At 35.2% G+C, this 19,106-nt stretch overlaps 3 protein-coding genes across 3 annotated transcripts; 2 read left to right on the forward strand and 1 right to left on the reverse strand.

Moving 5' to 3' along the window:
• The first annotated feature begins 4,486 nt into the window (after nt 1–4,486).
• LOC18047775 (protein NRT1/ PTR FAMILY 2.11) lies at nt 4,487–6,687 on the forward strand. Its single transcript, XM_006439599.2, has 4 exons — nt 4,487–4,600; nt 4,697–4,914; nt 5,009–5,568; nt 5,653–6,687. The coding sequence occupies exons 1-4, from the start codon at nt 4,510–4,512 to the stop codon at nt 6,548–6,550; spliced, it is 1,767 nt and encodes a 588-aa protein (XP_006439662.1). The 5' UTR covers nt 4,487–4,509; the 3' UTR covers nt 6,551–6,687.
• A 2,476-nt stretch (nt 6,688–9,163) lies between these two features.
• Nucleotides 9,164–12,028, forward strand: LOC18047776 (protein NRT1/ PTR FAMILY 2.9). The gene is made up of 4 exons (XM_006439600.2): nt 9,164–9,675; nt 9,802–10,019; nt 10,236–10,792; nt 10,890–12,028. The coding sequence occupies exons 1-4, from the start codon at nt 9,501–9,503 to the stop codon at nt 11,803–11,805; spliced, it is 1,866 nt and encodes a 621-aa protein (XP_006439663.1). The 5' UTR covers nt 9,164–9,500; the 3' UTR covers nt 11,806–12,028.
• Nucleotides 12,029–12,212: 184 nt separating this feature from the next.
• Nucleotides 12,213–18,234, reverse strand: LOC18047777 (ATPase 11, plasma membrane-type). Its single transcript, XM_006439602.2, has 22 exons — nt 18,067–18,234; nt 17,866–17,965; nt 17,633–17,752; nt 17,442–17,540; nt 17,216–17,353; nt 16,904–17,038; nt 16,642–16,821; nt 16,322–16,528; nt 16,115–16,234; nt 15,900–16,019; nt 15,670–15,792; nt 15,474–15,578; nt 15,224–15,368; nt 14,979–15,143; nt 14,605–14,843; nt 14,357–14,389; nt 14,175–14,256; nt 13,848–14,008; nt 13,578–13,763; nt 13,300–13,482; nt 12,976–13,148; nt 12,213–12,792 (listed from the first exon to the last, which is right to left on the reverse strand). Exons 2-22 carry the CDS (start codon nt 17,917–17,919, stop codon nt 12,696–12,698), a joined length of 2,865 nt encoding a protein of 954 aa, XP_006439665.1. The 5' UTR covers nt 17,920–17,965; nt 18,067–18,234; the 3' UTR covers nt 12,213–12,695.
• Between the last annotated feature and the right edge of the window lie 872 nt (nt 18,235–19,106).

Here is a 19,106-nt window from a genome sequence, read left to right on the forward strand (position 1 = left end):
CGTATAATTATAACTTCAATAAATAAATAAACAAACAAGAAGAGAATCTAAAAAAAGCTTATTAAAACTTTAATATAAAAAAGCTAAAATATAGGGCTCGCTTGATTATAGTTAAAAATGATGGGATTGAAAAATCAGTGTAAAATAATCTTTATCTCACGTTTTGTTTGTACATAAAAGTAGATGTGGGATAAAAATGATGGGTCCATCTCGTAATCCTAAATAGTGAAAAAAATTCAATCCCAAGGGGACCCCCTGGGTTTATGTTTTTTAAATTAAAATTTTATCCCACAACCACTCACAGGATTAAGTGATAAAAATCCCAAGTTTCTCTCTATTGCTATGAACTCTTTGCCAAAATCAATTGCAGAATATTATAACTTCAATGTTATGAGTTGCTGGACTAATGTTCATACTATTTTATCATTTTAATGAGTGTGACAAAAGAAAATGCAAAAAAAAAAAAAAAAAAACCAACAACAACACACGCACACAAAAACAACGAGCAACTTGTTTTCTTCAGCTTTTGGTGCAATAACTAATTTAAGATAAATAAAAAAGAATTAATTTGAGAAAATTAATGTAATTAGCTACTAGCCAATACCAGAAAATACCAAATATAAGATAGGATTATTATTGAAATTTGATTAACGCAATATTTTATAAATAATGTGCATACCAAATAGGTCCGCACGTATAATATTATAAAAATAATAGGAAGGAAATAGTAAAAAATCCAAATACTGTATTCTGGTACCCAGTGTGGACCTACAAATTAGAGTACGAATTGTTTTTCTCTTTCACTCAATACGAAGCAAATTAATCAAGTCAGTTACGACAGGATTTGCTGAAGTTAAGATCCTTTCGTCGGCAAATATTATATCATGACAAATTGTAGGCGAAAGCAACGGATTCAACACTCGTGCAACTTTTGCTAAGTTGGCATGGTAATAGTTCATAACAAAACAAAATTAATTCCGTGAGACCCTTTGCTTGCTTTAATCAGTAATTCTAATTCATAACCTTTAAAAACGATAAGAATGGTGATGGTAATTTCAGACGTCACTGGCATGCCCCGTTTGCCAAGCGCACAGTTTTTGCCTGAACTCCTGAATAGATGGCAAACTCCTCTCACGGGGCATGAATGAATTTTGATGGATTTTTTAGGAATAAGGCTGAGAATGGTAAAAATTACAACACAAGAGCAAGTTTTTTCACATCCCGTAAAAAGATTTAAAAGATGAGGGCTTTTGTTGGTTGGTTTTGCTGATTGGAGTTGGGTGTGCGTGTATGTATATATTAGTTATTATTTATCTACGCATATTTTATTTTATTTTATAGTATTTCAATATGTTATTTTTTAATATATTAATGATGGTCGAATATCTAATACAAAGTAGATAAATGGGAGAATGAGTAAATTGATTTTCACACGAGATTCTCCATCTCTATCTCCATTATATTTGTTGGAGAATAAGCCAAATTTTAATCGGATGATGAATGGGGATGGCTTCTCCGCCTCTACCATGTCTTGTCGTTATTATTTCTACAATAGTAAAGTGGCCATAGAGAGAATAGATAAATACAAATTTCATTAATAATTCTAATTTAAATTATTAATATGAAGAGGAAAAAAACAATTGATACGTCGCAAACGTTGAAATCATCACAAAAAGACACCGAGGTATCTTCAAATTGTTAATTAGTTTCAAAATCCATTATTGAGAAGAGATATTGACCCCGTTTCATACTTGTGAGTCAACATGTGATTATGTTGAGATTTAAAATTTTCGTTGAATTGCTGACACATAGCGTATTAATTCTTCCAGCTAAATCAAACTCGAAGCTACTGTTTGTTACCGCTACTGTTTGTTACCGCTACTCCAACGAGCAATTATGTGAACCAGAATATAATTAATTAATTATATCAATAACGAACGATGGATGGTTACAAGCCATTAATTCTAATTTGACGTTTCAGGAATTTTTCGTGTAGCTGGGGAAGAGACCCATTCGATACTGAGTTGTCCAAATTTTTAATTTATAAATATTGTGCAATAAAATGATTGGGTATTAACTACAAGTACGTGAATGATTGGAAAATTAATAACCATTAAACATGGAGTGAGATTTGATGCTTTCAAAATTAAAATGAAATACAACTGTTAAAAAAAAGGAAATAAAATTTTAAGAGTAATACAAAATTTTCATTACTTCAAAAAACAAAAATTGTTTTAATCCCTATAATTTTAGTTAACCATCGAGTTAGTTCAAGTATTTTTTAAATTATTTAAAAGGTTGGTGTTTTATATATGGTCCCATTATAATTTATTTTTCAAAATTGTAAGTCAAATTTGTTCGACTGTTAAGTTATATCAGACAAAAATATGAATAGTTTGGAAAGTAATAAAGAGTAATGTTGTATTTCTTTTTTTTTAAATCAATTTTAAATTTTCCCACCTCCTACCACTTCTAAAAGAAAAAGCACGAGTAAAATATATTTTCAGAACATTTTTAAGTATTGAAAGAGGTGATTGAATAATATTTTAAAAATATATAGACTAATTATTTAGTTTAATAACAATTCAATCCTCTAATCATCCATATGAGCGTGGTTTTCACAATTTGTGGTTTACTTAAAATTATAAGGATTAAAGGAACATTTAGTATTACTTGAAAACATTAATAGAGTATACCGTAAAACTACGAAACTTGGGAAGCATTCTTGGTTGCTATGCTCTTCTTTATTGTCAACTTGGAAAATAGGATGTGGGTAAAAAGGAAATTACAAACAATGAAGAAATTCGTTATTATAAGGATTAATTTGGTAGTAAATAAATGTATTTTAAGAGTAACTCGGCCTTGGCCCAATGGTTAGGACCTTGTACTCACAACTGTGAGAGCAGCGGTTCAAGCCCCCGCGACGCATGTAGGGATTTATTTCCTTCCTTAATTATTAAGTGAATGCAATTTTCTCTATTTCAAAATGTGAGTGGAGTAGACACCACTCGAATATTAAAGAGGGTAAAATCTGGGCAGTGCTATATAAGAATTAATGTAAATTAGGCTCAGTAATTATCTGATTGTAAATGTCAGTTGTAAATCTCATATAATATGAGTTGTAATCTGAACATTAGTCTCGTGTAATTAAAAATATATATATATATTTTAAGATTGAGTTATTATTATACAAATAAATGTCTCTACCACCTTATTTTAAAATTGGACTCTCTACTCTATTTTTACAATGATTGCCGGAGACTCTTGACTCGAGTAATCATTTCGTGTTAGCATACTTTTCTTCTTTTTCTTTTTTTAATAGATGCCAGCTACAAGCGTACTTAAAAACTAAAATTGATTCAATTGAAAACAACAGCCTCCTCACCTCCACGAACTTCACTAAAATTATCTCTTGTAATTGTATAACTGACCTTTCCATTTGCTTCCAGATCTTTTCATCAAAATCAATTCACATGCATGGAAATCAAACCGTACTGTCACCATCCCTCCAGAAGAAAGACACTTCAAGTTCGCAACCATCGATGCAGATTTAATATTTTTCTATGATAATTAATTAATAGCAGATTGGTCAATGGTCAGCTTTGATGGGCTCCGCTCCCATTCTGTAGCATTCAAATTCTGCAGTGAATGCACGGTACTCTCAAATGATCGATGAGATCTTATAAGAGAAGAAACATTTGCGGAGCTCAATCTATCTATTCCTTATTATTATTATTATTAGTAGTAGTAGTAGTTATTATTCCCCTTGGCGCTGGCAAGAGACGGTAATTACTTAAATGGGACATACATGTGAACCAAGTCCCATCTTATTTGTACATTGGGATCAAAACTAAGATTAATTTTGAATCATTCAAAATCTCGTCCCTATCTTAATAGTTATCACTCAACTAAACATTTTAATTTTCATTGATTAACAATATCTAATTTAAAATTTTCATATATGAAAATAATTATGTTTCTATTAACAACTGAAATAATGTTAAAAAGACATCTATAATGCAATTGAAAAATTAAAGAATATTAGATATTTATGATTACACAATTTAAAATTAATAATGCTAAAGAAAAACAATGTTAAATACATTGTCAGCTAAAATAATTAGGAGAACCCGTCGAATCTCGCAATAAATCTCAATCTTGTCCCAAAATTAACAATAGTAATTGATTTTAATCTTGAATCTCGAATGTTTTTAAATTGAACCTAATAATGTAGATTAATACCGTCCTCACTAGTATGGGATCACGAATCCAACTAAAGTCCAGAATAAAAAATTCATTCCGATAGTAAATACGGAAAATACATTTATTTACTAGCCAAGACGTTGTTGGAGCACTGGCCTACCTTAACAAACCCATAAGTGTCTAAGATTTTATTAGCATAGGAATCAACTTCGCACCTTATCAAGTAGACATGCTATGGCAAGTCCTATAAATAGCATGTGAATGAGTCATTAGCCTTGGAACTTTGAGCACTCTTTTCCAGACACCATGGAGAAGAACAGTAAGACAGCAGTTGTTGCGACAGATGATGAGCCTCAGCTCAACTACAGGGGATGGAAATCAATGCCTTTTGTTATAGGTGAAAAAAAAAGAAATTTAAAAGAATGAATATCAGCTGTTTTTCTTCACAAATTGTTTGATTCTAAATTCTGATCATACATATTTTAAAACGCAGGAAATGAAACTTTTGAAAAGCTGGGGACTACTGGCACTTCCTCCAACCTCTTGGTATATTTGACAACCATATTCAACATGAAAAGTATCACGGCAACAACTCTCATTAACATCTTCAGTGGTACCACAAATTTTGCCACCTTGCTCGGAGCATTCCTGTCCGATACTTACTTTGGCCGGTACAAGACTCTGGGATTCGCTTCTGTTGCCTCTTTTCTGGTACTGATTAATAGCACTCTTCCTATTTCCTCGTATGCACTTGTAAAGAAACTACTGTTGCATTTATAATATACTGTTGTTTTTACTTTTGAAGGGGATGCTTGTACTTTCTTTGACAGCAGCAATCTCAAAACTGCACCCACCTGATTGTGGAAATCAAGATTCTGGAGCGTGCCCTGGGCCAACACCATGGCAACTGGCTTTTCTGTTCACTGGGCTAGGACTGATGGTAATTGGAGCTGGCGGCATTAGGCCATGTAACTTGGCCTTTGGTGCTGACCAATTTAATCCCAATACTGAATCTGGGAAGCAGGGAATCACCAGCTTCTTCAATTGGTACTACTTCACCTTCACCTTCGCGATGATGATATCTTTGACAGTCATTGTTTACGTGCAATCGGATGTGAGCTGGGCCTGGGGATTGGGAATCCCTGCATTTATGATGTTCTTATCCTGTGCAATGTTCTTCCTGGGATCTAGACTCTATGCGAAAGTAAAACCAGAGGGCAGTCCATTGGCTAGTACGGTGCAGGTCTTTGTGGCCGCAATCAAGAAGAGGCACTTGAAGTTACCAGAGGAACCGTGGCTCACCCTTCATAACCATATTCCAAAAAATTGTATCAACTCCAAACTTCCTCATACTGGACAATTCAGGTAAAAAGATTCAAAATATTCTAGCTATTCGTTTAAAAGTAAAAAATTGTTTACTAACGAACCAAAGTGATAATATTGGTTCAGGTGCCTGGACAAAGCGGCAATCATGACCCCTGAAGACCAAATAAAGTCGGATGGATCAGCAATCAATCCCTGGAGACTAAGCAGTATGCAAAAAGTTGAGGAGGTAAAAGTCCTAATTCGAGTGATTCCTATATGGGCCTCAGCTATTGTGTACTATGTCGCTTTAGTTCAACAACAGACCTACGTAGTCTTCCAAGCTCTTCAATCCGACAGACGCGTGGGCAATACCCATTTCAAAATCCCAGCTGCATCTTACGCCATCTTCTCAATGATTGGCCTCACAATTTGGATTCCTATCTATGACAGAATCATCGTTCCGAAGCTCCAACGATTGACGAAAAAAGAAGGCGGCATAACAATTCTTCAGAGAATGGCCATCGGCATGATTCTTGCTATTTTCACTATGATTATTTCTGGCATTATTGAAGATAAGCGAAGATATTTGGCCCTTTCCAGGCCTGTGGGTTTAGAGCAAAGAAGAGGTGCAATATCTTCTTTGTCAGGACTTTGGCTAATACCTCAGCTGTCACTGATAGGATTTTCTGAGGCATTTACAATTATTGCTGAAGTTGAATTCTACTACAAGCAGTTTCCCGAAAACATGAGAAGCATTGGCGGATCTTTGACGTTTGTTGGGTTTGCAATATCAAATTATTTGAGTGGTTTCTTGATATCAATGGTTCATAGATTTACAAAGGGTGCTTCCACTGGAGATTGGTTGCCCGAAGATCTTAACAAGGGGAGATTAGATTACTTCTATTACTTAGTTGCTGCATTAGGGCTCTTAAATTTCGGCTTCTTTTTATTGTGTGCAAAGTGGTACAAGTATAAAGGGAGTGGTGACGGCGCCCCGGAAGTGGCCATGGAAAAGCTGAATCCTGAAAAATCTCCAGTATGAAATAGAAAATAATGCAATATCATATAAAAGCTGAAAAGTTATACAACAGAATAACAAATATAATTCTAGGTTTCAACAACTATATAATGTTATTGTATTAGACAAGGTTTTATTTTATGAATAGCTTGCGCTGCCCATTTCTCTGTGTAAATTATAATTAAGCACTGTCCGGAATCCGGATAGTGTGTTTGAGAAAATGTTGGACCCAAAAAAGCTTTTGACTTTAAAAGAATATTTAAGCTTGCACAATTAAGATCATATGAACAGGTGGATAACGGACAAAAGATCGAGACCCAAGAATTAAAAATCTTGTACGCGACTTAATTTTAATTAATTAGGACACGCAAATTTCCACTTTCCAACTAATATATATAGAATACACTATACAGCGTTGTTTGAACAAAAAGCCAATAATTTCGTCTAGAACATCCTGTAGCTATTAGCTAACTAGCTAACAAAACAGGATGACTTGGTGAATCATGATTCCTTCAGTCCACCGAATGGTGGGTCCCCACTCAACAGTTTATGTGTGCCAAAATTTGTACATTCTGAATCTCTCTGATGGGGTTGAATCCGACTCTGATCATTTATATCTCTAATTTATGCCCTTTTCTATGTAACTCTTTAGATGTTTTCCTCTGACCTTTAATTGAACAAGTGAAAAAGGAATTCTAGTTTATATAATTCTACAAACCCTTTAGGGTTGATTTGTGGATTAGATGCTGCCAGATGAAAACTTTTTGCTGCCTATTTGCTGTGATGCACAATAACCTCAATTATTAATTAGAAACCAGTTGGTCCGTAAGATTTTAGGCCGATATCCACATGCATGGGATGAGGGAGGTAGTATCCTCCGTCTCCCACTTTATATTTAAGCCATAAAGTCTATCAGATGTTATGTTTTAAAAATCAATCACTTTTTCGTAAAGAATCCCTTATCTTAATAGAATTAGGGCTCGTTTGGTTTAAGTATAAAATGATGGGATTGGATAAATTTAGGATAAAATTATCTTAATACAGAGTTTGGTACCCAAAAATAGTTATGAGATAAAATTAGTGGAGCCCACCATTTAGTCCAAATAGTGTCAAAATTTTATCACAAGGGGAGTGTGGGATAAGCTAAAACTTAGCCATAGGATAAGAAAAAAAAAGCCCAAAATTCCTCTCTATCCCTCTCATAATTCTTGTTATGTTTATAATGATATTATTTAGTAAAATATAAGTTTAAAACTATAACATGTTAAATATAAAAAATTAAGGAAAGAATTTACATTTTTTAACAATTTTACCAATAATTACTAATTTAATTTAGATTACATTTCATGTCATTTTAAAATAAATCTAACATAATTTTGATAAATTAATATATAAAACATATTATTAGTTACTAGCCAATCTCATGTCATACCAAATATAAGACATGATTATTTATAGTCCAATCCAACATTGCACCAAACATAATTTAGTATTATATATAATCCAGTGTTATCCAATCCAATCCTATCTTATTCAATCTGATCCGATCAAATCCAACATACCAAACGAGCCCTTAAGGACTAAACTGTATTGGAATGTATATCCTTTTAATTTTTAAATTTATTTCTTACATTCAATAAAATAAAAGATCACCTATTAAAAAGAATATTCTTTAAAAATTCTCTCGATATTATTTCTAAGCATAAATAATATTTTGGATAAATGTTTATTCAATCATTATATTTTGAGTTAAGTGTCCGTTTAATTCCTATATTAAAAAAAAATCTCAAGACACCCATGTTTTTAAATTTGTTACACTCATACCCTTACTTTTTTTTCTTTTTATAATAATACATTTTCAACAATATTCTTAGAGATATTAATAAAAAAAGATAATTTATCAAATTAACCTTAAAAGTAATATAAAAATTTACACAAACGTTTATATTATTATTTTACTTTTAATATTAGTTTGGTTAAATAATTTTTTTTGTAAAAAATTATTAATATGATTGTTGTAAGTATATTAAATATTGCTTTAGGTTGGCTTATATTAATTTATTTATAAATAATTAATAGTAAGATTATTACACATGTACAAAAAAAATAATTTTTACACTGATATTAATTGGTTAATTTACTAATAAATAATTATTGAGTAATTTACTAATTAAATTTTTTATAGATAAATTAATTAACATCAATAATATTAGTGAAAGGATATTATTATAATAGGAAAGAAAAAGAAGGGTAAAAATAAAATATATTTAATTGTAAGAATATTTTAAATTATTTTTTAAAATATAAAAATTAAACAAATACTTAAATTAAAATATAAAAATTACAGAAATATTTACTGATGATATTTTTCAAGCTATTATTACTTCAACGACGACAAAATGATGGATATAATATGACAAAGGACTAGTGCTATCTGGCTAGTATCTGCACATGCCGCGTAAGAAAGCCCCAGAAAGTAATAATGAACGCGTCAATTTCTCTGAACTGGATGTTTACAAATTTGTGGAAAAATACAGAGCTTGTTTTCAATGGGCACGTGCATCAACATCAAACATTGAAAAGAGCTCCAAAAATAAAAAACGAATCCCCGAGCAATTAATGTAATTATTGGACTTATATGATATCATAAACAAGAGTAGATATTGCCTTCCACATTTACCACTGATTGAGAAGGAGGCGGCATAGAATTTTGCGGGTTTTAGCTTTTTTTTTCTTTTTTTTTTCAATTTCGGGCACTTGTTTCAGCTTTGACTGAAGTATTTGGTGGGTGGTCCCAATGAGATGGTGGACGACAGAAGTGTTCGAGTCAGAAAATACTTGAGTAAAATGTGAGCAATGGGGTGAGGAAGGGTACAAAGTTCATCCTGTAGCTCTAGCAGCTTTCTACATATAACCCCATTGACAAGGCATACGTACTGTTTAATAATTACTGGTTATAACGCACCAATCCAGAATGAAAGCAGCAGAGAAAGAAACGGTGGAGAAGAAAGAGAATGGAACCTTAGAGTTGGAGAAGATTTATGAGAATAGAACCATGGAATTGGAGAATGTTAAGAAAACTGTGGGAAACGATCATGATGAGCCCAAGATTAACTACAGAGGATGGAAAGCTATGCCCTTCATTATAGGTGAGCTGGAGTGGGCTGCTTGCTTCCTTCCTTCATGTTTCTTTTTTCTTTTGTTGTTGTTGTTGTGTTGTCTTTTTTTTTCTTTCCCAATTATTGTTGTTTTTACTGTTGAGTAACAAATTTCAGGTAACGAGACTTTTGAGAAGCTGGGAGCCGTTGGCACTTTAGCCAACCTGTTGATCTATCTTACTTCTGTGTTCAACATGAAAAACATTACAGCTGCAACAATTATCAACATCTTTAATGGCACCGCAAACTTTGGCACCATGATTGGAGCTTATCTTTGTGACACCTACTTTGGTCGCTACAACACATTGGGATTTGCTACGGTTGCTTCGTTTTTGGTACTAGCTTCTGCTCTTGAGCAGAGAGTTTCGGCTATTAAATTTTATATTGGTTACCATTTCTAGCTGAGCTAAGATATATTATTCTACTAACTGATCAGAAAATGATACAGACTTCGAATAAAAACCTATAACAATTTGAATTCTGTCAACCATATGGTACATTACATATTTAGTTGATATTCATGTGAATCTAATTCTTAATTTTTGGTGAAGGGGTTGCAAGCAATACAACTAACGGCGGCAATTCCAACTCTTCATCCTCCCCACTGTGCAGCAGAAAGTTCAACGTGCAAAGGGCCAACAGCAGGACAAATGGCATTTCTGTTGAGCGGGTTTGGACTGATGATAATAGGAGCTGGCGGCGTCCGGCCATGTAACTTGGCATTTGGAGCAGACCAATTCAATCCTAATACTGAATCTGGAAAGAGGGGTATTAATAGCTTCTTCAACTGGTACTTCTGCACCTTCACTTTTGCCCAGATGGTGTCTTTGACCCTCATTGTCTATGTGCAATCCAACGTGAGTTGGGCTATTGGTTTAGCAATTCCGGCGTTGCTGATGTTGGTAGCGTGTGTCGTCTTCTTCATGGGCACAAAAATATATGTTAGGGTGCCAGCCACTGGCAGTCCAATGACCAGTGTGGCACAGGTCATAGTGGTTGCTGTCAAGAAAAGGCAGCTGAAGCAACCAGACCAACCTTTACTTTCTCTGTTTAACTATATTCCTCCAGGTTCTATCAACTGCAAGCTCCGTCATACAGATCAATTCAGGTAATTAACATCTAGCATTGTGCTTCTCGGTTGTCTCGCTCTCACTATAGATGTGAGTCATCGGAGCTAAGTTAACAACTTATTAATTTGTTATCAGATTTTTAGACAAAGCAGCGATGCTGACACCCGAGGACCACATAAATCCAGATGGATCAGCGGCAAATCGTTGGAGACTTTGCAGTGTCCAGCAAGTGGAAGAAGTGAAATGCGTTTTGAGAGTAATTCCCACATGGTTTGCTGCTGTTATCTTCCATCTTATGATCAATCAGCAACATACCTATGCTGTCTTCCAAGCTCAGCAGTCCAATAGACGTCTTGGAAACACCAGCTTCAAAATCCCAGCAGCATCTTATGTGGTCTTCATGATGCTTAGCATGACCATTTGGATACCTATTTACGACAGAATTTTTGTCCCATTTCTCCGAAGGCTCACAGGAAAAGAAGGCGGCATCACACTGCTTCAAAGAATGGGCATCGGTATAGGCATCTCCATAATAGCCATGCTAGTATCTGGGGTTGTTGAAGAGCACCGAAGAACCACAGCTCTTACCAAGCCTACCGTCGGGTTTCAACCAAGAAGGGGTGCCGTTTCATCAATGTCTGGTATGTTTTTGATTCCTCAGTTTGCACTAGCTGGACTGGCAGATGCTTTTACTTCCATTGGACTAGTGGAATTCTACTACAAGCAATTTCCTGAGAACATGCGGAGCATTGGAGGGTCGTTATTCTTTTGTGCATTGGCAGGTTCAAGTTATTTGAGCAGTTTATTGATAACTATTGTTCACCAAACCACACAAGGAGCAGCAACTGGAAATTGGTTACCAGAAGATCTGAACAAGGGAAGACTGGATTACTACTATTACATGATTGCTGGCTTGGAGGTTTTGAATTTAGGATACTTTTTAGTATACGCTAGGTGGTACGAGTACAAAGAGACGGGCACAGGCTCAGCTACTACCATTGAGTTTGAAGCGAATGGTGAGGCGAAGCAATCTGATAAAACTTTAGTTTAATGATGACTATATTCATGCTAGGCTATGATAAAACTGCGGGGCTGTTTAGTTCAGCTTCAGCACTAGGCTAAGGGGAGAGTCATTTTCTCGGTAGTGATTAATGATTCCTAATCCTAGCTTATTTAGCAGAAGATTTTAATTGAATTAGATAGATGCAGACCCGAATGATGAAATAATGATGAAATTTAACATACTCTTACTTCTGTTGAAAGTTCTTTCAATACTCCCTGGGATGATTCCTGCCTTGCGCATACCGCAACGTCAAACCATTATGGAATTTGAAAGAGATTGCTTCAAATTTTTAAGTAAAAATTAAAATAACCTTAACCCTTCTATATAATCTCTCAACTTATGAACTAACTATTCATATCAAAACTTGTTTTGGACAGATTCTTTTGAAATATGAGTTTGCGGTAGTATTATTTATTGACTATAAAACAATTACTAACTGCTATGCTAAAAATTTATCAAGAAAACAACTTTAAGCAATGTATAGGAGCAGAGAGTGCAGCACCAAATATATCCAGAGTTTCTAACCGCTTGTTGCCCAAAATATTACAACCGAAGCAATTGCCTATCAACTATCAAGTGTTTGTCCTTAGTACAGTTGATTTAAAGAACTGCGAACCTTAGACCTTACTAATATAAGCATCAAATGCCCCGACAGAAATAAGTACATACTGTGGGCATTTGGTGGCGAAAGTTAAGAGCAGAGATGAAAACAGAAAGATAAATACTCACCACAGCACTCTGACGTGCTGGAAAGGAAAATATACTAGCACAAAATAACACTCTTGTTTGGCGGGTAACTTGCAACATGCTGATTACATATCTTCACAGCACCAGGAAATGTTTCTTAATAGATAACGATTACGTCAATAGATGATCTCTTAGACCGTGTAAGCTTGCTGAATCGTGTCTATGTCAAGGCCTTTCAATCTCACTACTGATTCCACATGACCTTTTAACGTATGGAGTTCTCTTAACCTGAATGAAGGTGTTCCAAGAAAATAGATTCAATTTTTTTTTAAAAAAAAAGTTATAATAAATAATAAATAGAGGAACTTAGCTGAACCAATTTAGCCATAACAAAGAACTCATTTCGGCTCCTCCAAGGCGTAAACCACAAAAGTGTATCAGGCTAAAATACTTGCTAGTAGTGTTGCTCACCTAGCAATTTCAGCTCTCCTTTTGGCTTCTTCAGCCATCTGATTAAGTTCATGAGTTCGCTCGGTGAACATCTTGGTATCAGGTGGTTGCAACCCATGCAATGTTCTTTGTGCATGTGCCCATTGAAGCTCACGTTGTTCCTTACCAAAATCCTTTTGCCTTGTGAAAGCAATCTACAAGACCAAAAAAAAATCCATCGATATACAACATAAAAGAAAGCCTAGCCAGACAAGGAAATCTCAACAGACAAATATCCATCAATATACAATATGAAAGAAAGTCATGAGAAACAAGGAACTCTCAACAAACAATTGCAAGTCATACCCTCTGCTCGATAACAAGATCCCAGGCCTTCCCACTCAGAGCATAGCGTATGAAGAACTTAATGAAATCAAGTGGGATGTAGAAGATGATGTTGTAAAGCCAGACCACACCGGCCCAACCCCACCCAATCCCTTCAATTGCAGCAAAACTCCAGTTTGCATAAACGGCAATCAGAGTAGCAATCTGCTCACAAGAAAGATAAAAAATTATTAGTGCTTCTTTTTCTTCCAGACCTATTGGTTAGAACTTATAATTAAATGGCGCACCAATTGACTCACCAGTTGAGCAATCAGAAAAGCCACAAGCAGCAATATACCAGGTCGCTCAACGAAAGACCAACTTCTTGACCGTGTTACGAATATAAGGGCCTGACTGATAGTGCTCACTTGCAAGTAAATTGCTGAGGCAAGCTTTCGGAAGTCATCATGAGCTGTTTTCTCAAGGGTTGCCACCCCAAATACTCTCTGGAAAATCAAAGGGCAGGTATATCATATGGAGTTCTTCATTAGTGTAAAATGCACTAGATTACAGAAATCAAGTCCTCGTACCGGAAAGAAATCTGTTTTATATGCTGCCCAGAAGAAAATAACTGTCATCATTGCCAAGTAACTGCCAAGAACAATGCCAGTTGTAAAAATTTCAGCAAGCTTCCAGCTATCTGGCAGAGGAGACGGTTTCACCCTATCTTTTGATATTGTCATAATTGTACCTGCAATTGATCCAAGTATAGCAACTTAGCATTTAAATCATAAATGGATTAAGTACCTTAGATTTGAATGAGTAAATTGTTATTACCACTTGATATATTCAAGGAATTGTTCAATAAGAAATATATATATTAAAAAAAGAGCAATATGAGGTGCACAAAAACGAACCATCATTCAGGATGGCAATGATAAGCACCATAAATGGAGGAAAGTCAAACTTCCATATGAGCGCCAGCAGCATGAAACCAAGCTGCAACAAAACATAAAAACAAAAATATATGTTATTGACGAATAGAATGGCAGAAATATGGTATCTATCTGTTATTAGAAAAATCTAGGGAACCACTTACCACAATACGAATGGTAATGGATACTGCATATATCTGAAAAACGAAAAATATAAATATAAGTAAATCGATAGAAAGTACACATGTATTGAAAAATACAGGTTCATAACCTGATAAAGACTTGCATTATTCAACTGTCAAGAACTATAATCCAAAAGTAACAACAGAATTGAAAATAATCAAATATGTGACTCTGAAACATTTTTGTTAAAAGTAAGAGCACTACCACCAAGGTCAGGAAAAATGCTTACTGTGTAATTTTTCATCCGCTGGAAGATAGCTCGACTGGTCAAGACAGCACTGATGATGACACTAAGGCCAGGTTCTGTAAGGACTATGTCAGAAGCACTACGAGCAGCATCAGTTGCATCCGCAACGGCTATCCCAATGTCAGCCTTCTTGAGAGCAGGAGCATCGTTGACACCATCACCAGTCATCCCACATATATGTTTCCTAGCTTGTAAGCGTTTTACTATCTCATACTTGTGTTCTGAACCAAAACACGTATGAAGTCAATTTATGTAAGCAAGCAGAACTAAAACTGAGCTCTGAGTACTCAACAGTACCAAGCAGAAATTTATGTCAGGCCACAGCCAAAGGGGAAATTTTTTTTTTTTTTAAATACCAGGGAAGACACCAGCAAAGCCGTCAGCTTTTTCTATCAGTTCATCAATAGGTAAAGCAGCGATAGACTCATCCTTGTCCTGTCCTAGCAAAGCAGATGAAGGATACATGTTGGTTCCCATTCCCAAACGACGTCCAGTCTCCTTTCCTATTGCCAGTTGATCTCCTGAAGAACCCACAAGTTTCAGCAACATAAAGATATCAAATAAGCCAAAGCAAGATTTTCAAATGGCAAATGGAACACACCAGTAATCATTTTAACATTTACTCCAAGATTCAAAGCCCTCCTTATGGTCTCTGCACTATCATGCCTTGGTGGATCAAAGAGCGGCATGAGGCCCATAAATTGCCATGGGCCTCCAGGACTATCCTTCCTTCCTTCAGGAACTTCCTGCATCCATTAACTTAAAATTAGTAATGATAATATCACATATATAAGAGACTAAATATTTAAAAATATATATATTGTTAAACGAAAAAAATGGATTCCAATCACCTGGTAGGCCACAGCAAGAGATCGTAAACCTCGCTCTGCAAACTTGTCAATCACAGCATGAACTCTTCTCTCAATGTCTGACTTGTTGTGTGCAAGATTTAGAATCTAAAAATCACACATCACAACCATGAATAAGAATAAAGTCTTTGGAAAACAAGGGCCGACAACTCAGATGATGTAGTGAGGACACTATTACCTGCTCTGGTGCCCCTTTACTGACTCTATGCATTTTCCCAGCATTGTCAATATATGTCAATGCGGTTCGCTTGTCAGTAGGATTGAAAGGGAGGAAATGCACCTCCTGAATGCCAGCACGTGCCTTTTGGAAGCAGAAACAAAATGAAAAATCATATTAAAAATTGTAGATATTTAAAAATTAAATTTCTGTCACAAAAAAGAAAGAGTATCAAGAAAACTATTAGTTACCTCCTTTGGATCAGCCAACATCCCAACTATAGCAGCATCTATTGCGTCCTGGTTCTCAGTCCTAGAGGCCTGAGCTGCCATGAGAACAACAGTATCTGCATCTACTCCTTTTGTGAAAACCTAAAGTAGAAATTTGGGCACAAGCTAAGAAACTATAATTACAAGCAAGAAAAATTTTAAAAATATAGCAGGCGACAGAAAAAACTGCCACAAACCTCAATAAGATTTTTGTCAACAGTAAGTTTGTTCAGTGTCAGTGTTCCAGTCTTGTCACTACAAAGCACATCCATGCCCGCCATTTCTTCTATTGCAGTCATTCTCTTAGTGATAGCTCCCTAAAGTCATGATTGACATGTCCCATCACTTCATCCAAATCCCAACAAAAGCTAATCAATTGATAAATGTCAAGGAACCTAACCAACCTGCTGAGATAGCCGATGAGAACCAATAGCCATTGTGACAGACAGAACTGTTGGCATGGCAATTGGAATTCCACCAATGAGAAGTACAAGAAGATTGTCGATTCCAGGGCGATATTCCCGGTCTTGAATAGGGTACATGACGATAATCTCTACTATCATTCCAACAGCAATTGAGCAAATGCAGAAGTTCCCTATTGCAGTCAAGACCTACAAATCATGGGAGATGGAACAACTTGGAATCAGAATCATGAAAAGGCACTCCTGCATTTTGGAAGCATAGGAAGTCCAGAATAAAGACACTTGATTATTTATCCCCTTGCCTTTTGAAAGTGGCCAACTTGGTTTGTGGTATCAACAAGGTGAGCAGCCTTCCCAAAGAAAGTATGTACACCAGTGGCAATGACCACTGCTTCAATCTCTCCCTGCTTGCAGGTAGAACCTGAGTACACACCATCTCCAGGGCCTTTAGTTACTGGAAGAGACTCGCCTGTGAGTGCAGACTGGAAATCCCAATACATAATAAGTTAGTTAAACAGAAGTCCAGTGCAACTAGAAATATAGTATGCAAAAACGGTTACAGACCTGGTCAATTTTCAACGGATCGCCTTCAAGAAGACGAGCATCAGCTGGAATAATATCTCCCAGTTTGATACTAATTATGTCACCAGGAACTAAAATAGAAGCATCTTGCTCATTCCACCTTCCATCTCGAAGAACCTATTATAACAATTTTGCTTGAAATGATAACATTGCAGGAATTGAAACAGGTATAACTGAAGTAGATAATCATACAATCTTCACCCACTCAAGGTTTCAACATGTATACAAATAAAGCTTAAGCTTAAAGATTATTACAACTTTTTAGTCGGAAACATATTGCCTAGAACCTGATACCTTCCCTTTTGGAGCAAGACGGGCCATTAGAGCAGCAGCTGCATTACCCGCATTGTTCTCCTCAATAAAACTGATGGTAGAGTTGATTACAAGCAAAGTAATGATACCAACAAAGTCTTGCCAATCTGGAGGCTTACCCTGCGTAAGATTAACAAGAAAAAGTTTATGAAACCCCACAAAAGGGAGTTTCTCAGAAACTAAAACAACCCAACAAATGAGGACTTACCCCTCCGTTTGCAAGAGCAATGGCCATAATAGCAGCAGCTTCCATAACCCATGAGAGAGGATTCCACATGAACCCCAAAAACTTCAAAAACTTGCTCTCCTGAAAACCGCCCAACAAAGAAGAAAAATATGAGCTAACAAAAGGCTTCCATCAAAATGTACAAAGAAGAACAAAAAAGAAAAAAGGTGTACTTTTTTCTCTTCAAGCTTGTTGTAACCAAAAATGCTGAGTCTCTCCTCAGCAGCCTGACTGCTGAGACCTTCTCTGCTACATCTCAGATTCTCAAATACTTCCTCAATGGGTATGTTTTCCTGCACTCAGCAAACGAACGGAATTCCAAAGGCCAAAACTTTAACACCAAAAGCACAAACTTTAAAACACAAACGGGCAAGAGAGAGCTTAAAAGCCTAATCAGATCTATTACCAAATCCACAGTTTCCTTCAACACAGCCTCCAAAACTTCCTCTTTATCCCCCATCTTCGCTCACACACACACACACACACAAATTCTCAACTTTTGCTCACTGCAAAAATCCAACCAAAGATCAATACACATTAACCAAACAACATGAAACCACCATCAAAGTCACCAAAACTTGACAAATGAAGACAAAACAGCCAATACCCAGTTCCAAATATTTGATTTTGAGCATTGATTAGGCTACCAATATCGAAATGAGAGTTACACAATACCACCAAATCTGTGAGAGCCAACCAGGAGATGAACCGCTAAGAGCAGTTGCAGTGTACCCGGCCAGTAACAGTCCACAATCCTTTTCTACTGAAAAAATTTCGAACAACTACCCTATTCATATTTATATTGCATAAACGTCCCCGCTTGTGCTCGTGTAGTTTTTTTCCATTTATCTTTTAACGTAACAATTACCGAACCTTTAAATAAACAATTAAAAGAATAAAATAAAATAAAAACCGTAACTATCACCTATCTATCTTTTATATATAGGGTTCTCTAGGTTATATGCACGTAACTTATAATTTTCTCACATAAATAGTGAGTGGACACATATTATTTAATATTTATATAAGAGAATTATAAATTATATGCATGTAACTTAACATTAGTATTTTATATATTTATATATATATATATATATATATATATATATATATATATATAGACATAGAGAGAGAGAACGAAAATACCTTCCGCATAGCCATGAATAATAAATTACAAGTGCATTTGCAATTATTTCTTTTTATGACTAAATGTTTCCATTTTTTCCCCTCACGATGCATCGCTTAAGTAACCCCAAAAAAATATCGAAAAATATCAAGCGTCCATAATGTTAGAAAAACTATTAACCAGCAACACAAAATAAAAAAGTAACACAAGATAAAAAAATAAAATGAAATAGTAATATATTATAAAGTGATTTTATTCATTCCAAGTGTGTACAAAATAAAGAGATGAGCTCTCTTTTATAGTTACATGATCATTCCATAAAATTAATAGAAACACTATGGATTATAATTTCTCGTGAGATAAGATAATAAGAGTTATAGAGAAATCAAATATTGCTAGTGGGAGACAATAAAGATACTAAGAGATATATGTTGTGAACACCCACATTTATTTTAATAAATTCATAACACATAAATCATAATTCCATGTATTATTTTTACAATCAAGTAACCAAAGATTGT

The sequence above is a fragment of the Citrus clementina genome, unplaced genomic scaffold (assembly GCF_000493195.1).
Source record: "Citrus clementina cultivar Clemenules unplaced genomic scaffold, Citrus_clementina_v1.0 scaffold_3, whole genome shotgun sequence".
NCBI classification, from domain to species: domain Eukaryota; kingdom Viridiplantae; phylum Streptophyta; class Magnoliopsida; order Sapindales; family Rutaceae; genus Citrus; species Citrus x clementina.

Excerpts from the sequence above, each read along its gene's own strand:
- LOC18047775 (XM_006439599.2), top strand. The coding sequence starts at position 4,510 with ATGGAGAAGAACAGTAAGACAGCAGTTGTTGCGACAGATGATGAGCCT. Across the intron at positions 4,601-4,696 it reads ATCAATGCCTTTTGTTATAG|GAAATGAAACTTTTGAAAAG; the intron begins GTGAAAAAAAAA and ends TTTAAAACGCAG. Across the intron at positions 4,915-5,008 it reads CTTCTGTTGCCTCTTTTCTG|GGGATGCTTGTACTTTCTTT; the intron begins GTACTGATTAAT and ends TTACTTTTGAAG.
- LOC18047777 (XM_006439602.2), bottom strand. The coding sequence starts at position 17,919 with ATGGGGGATAAAGAGGAAGTTTTGGAGGCTGTGTTGAAGGAAACTGTG. Across the intron at positions 17,541-17,632 it reads ACAAGCTTGAAGAGAAAAAA|GAGAGCAAGTTTTTGAAGTT; the intron begins GTACACCTTTTT and ends GGCGGTTTTCAG. Across the intron at positions 13,483-13,577 it reads CTTTTCTGATTGCTCAACTG|ATTGCTACTCTGATTGCCGT; the intron begins GTGAGTCAATTG and ends TCTTGTGAGCAG.
- LOC18047776 (XM_006439600.2), top strand. The coding sequence starts at position 9,501 with ATGAAAGCAGCAGAGAAAGAAACGGTGGAGAAGAAAGAGAATGGAACC. Across the intron at positions 9,676-9,801 it reads AGCTATGCCCTTCATTATAG|GTAACGAGACTTTTGAGAAG; the intron begins GTGAGCTGGAGT and ends AACAAATTTCAG. Across the intron at positions 10,793-10,889 it reads CGTCATACAGATCAATTCAG|ATTTTTAGACAAAGCAGCGA; the intron begins GTAATTAACATC and ends ATTTGTTATCAG.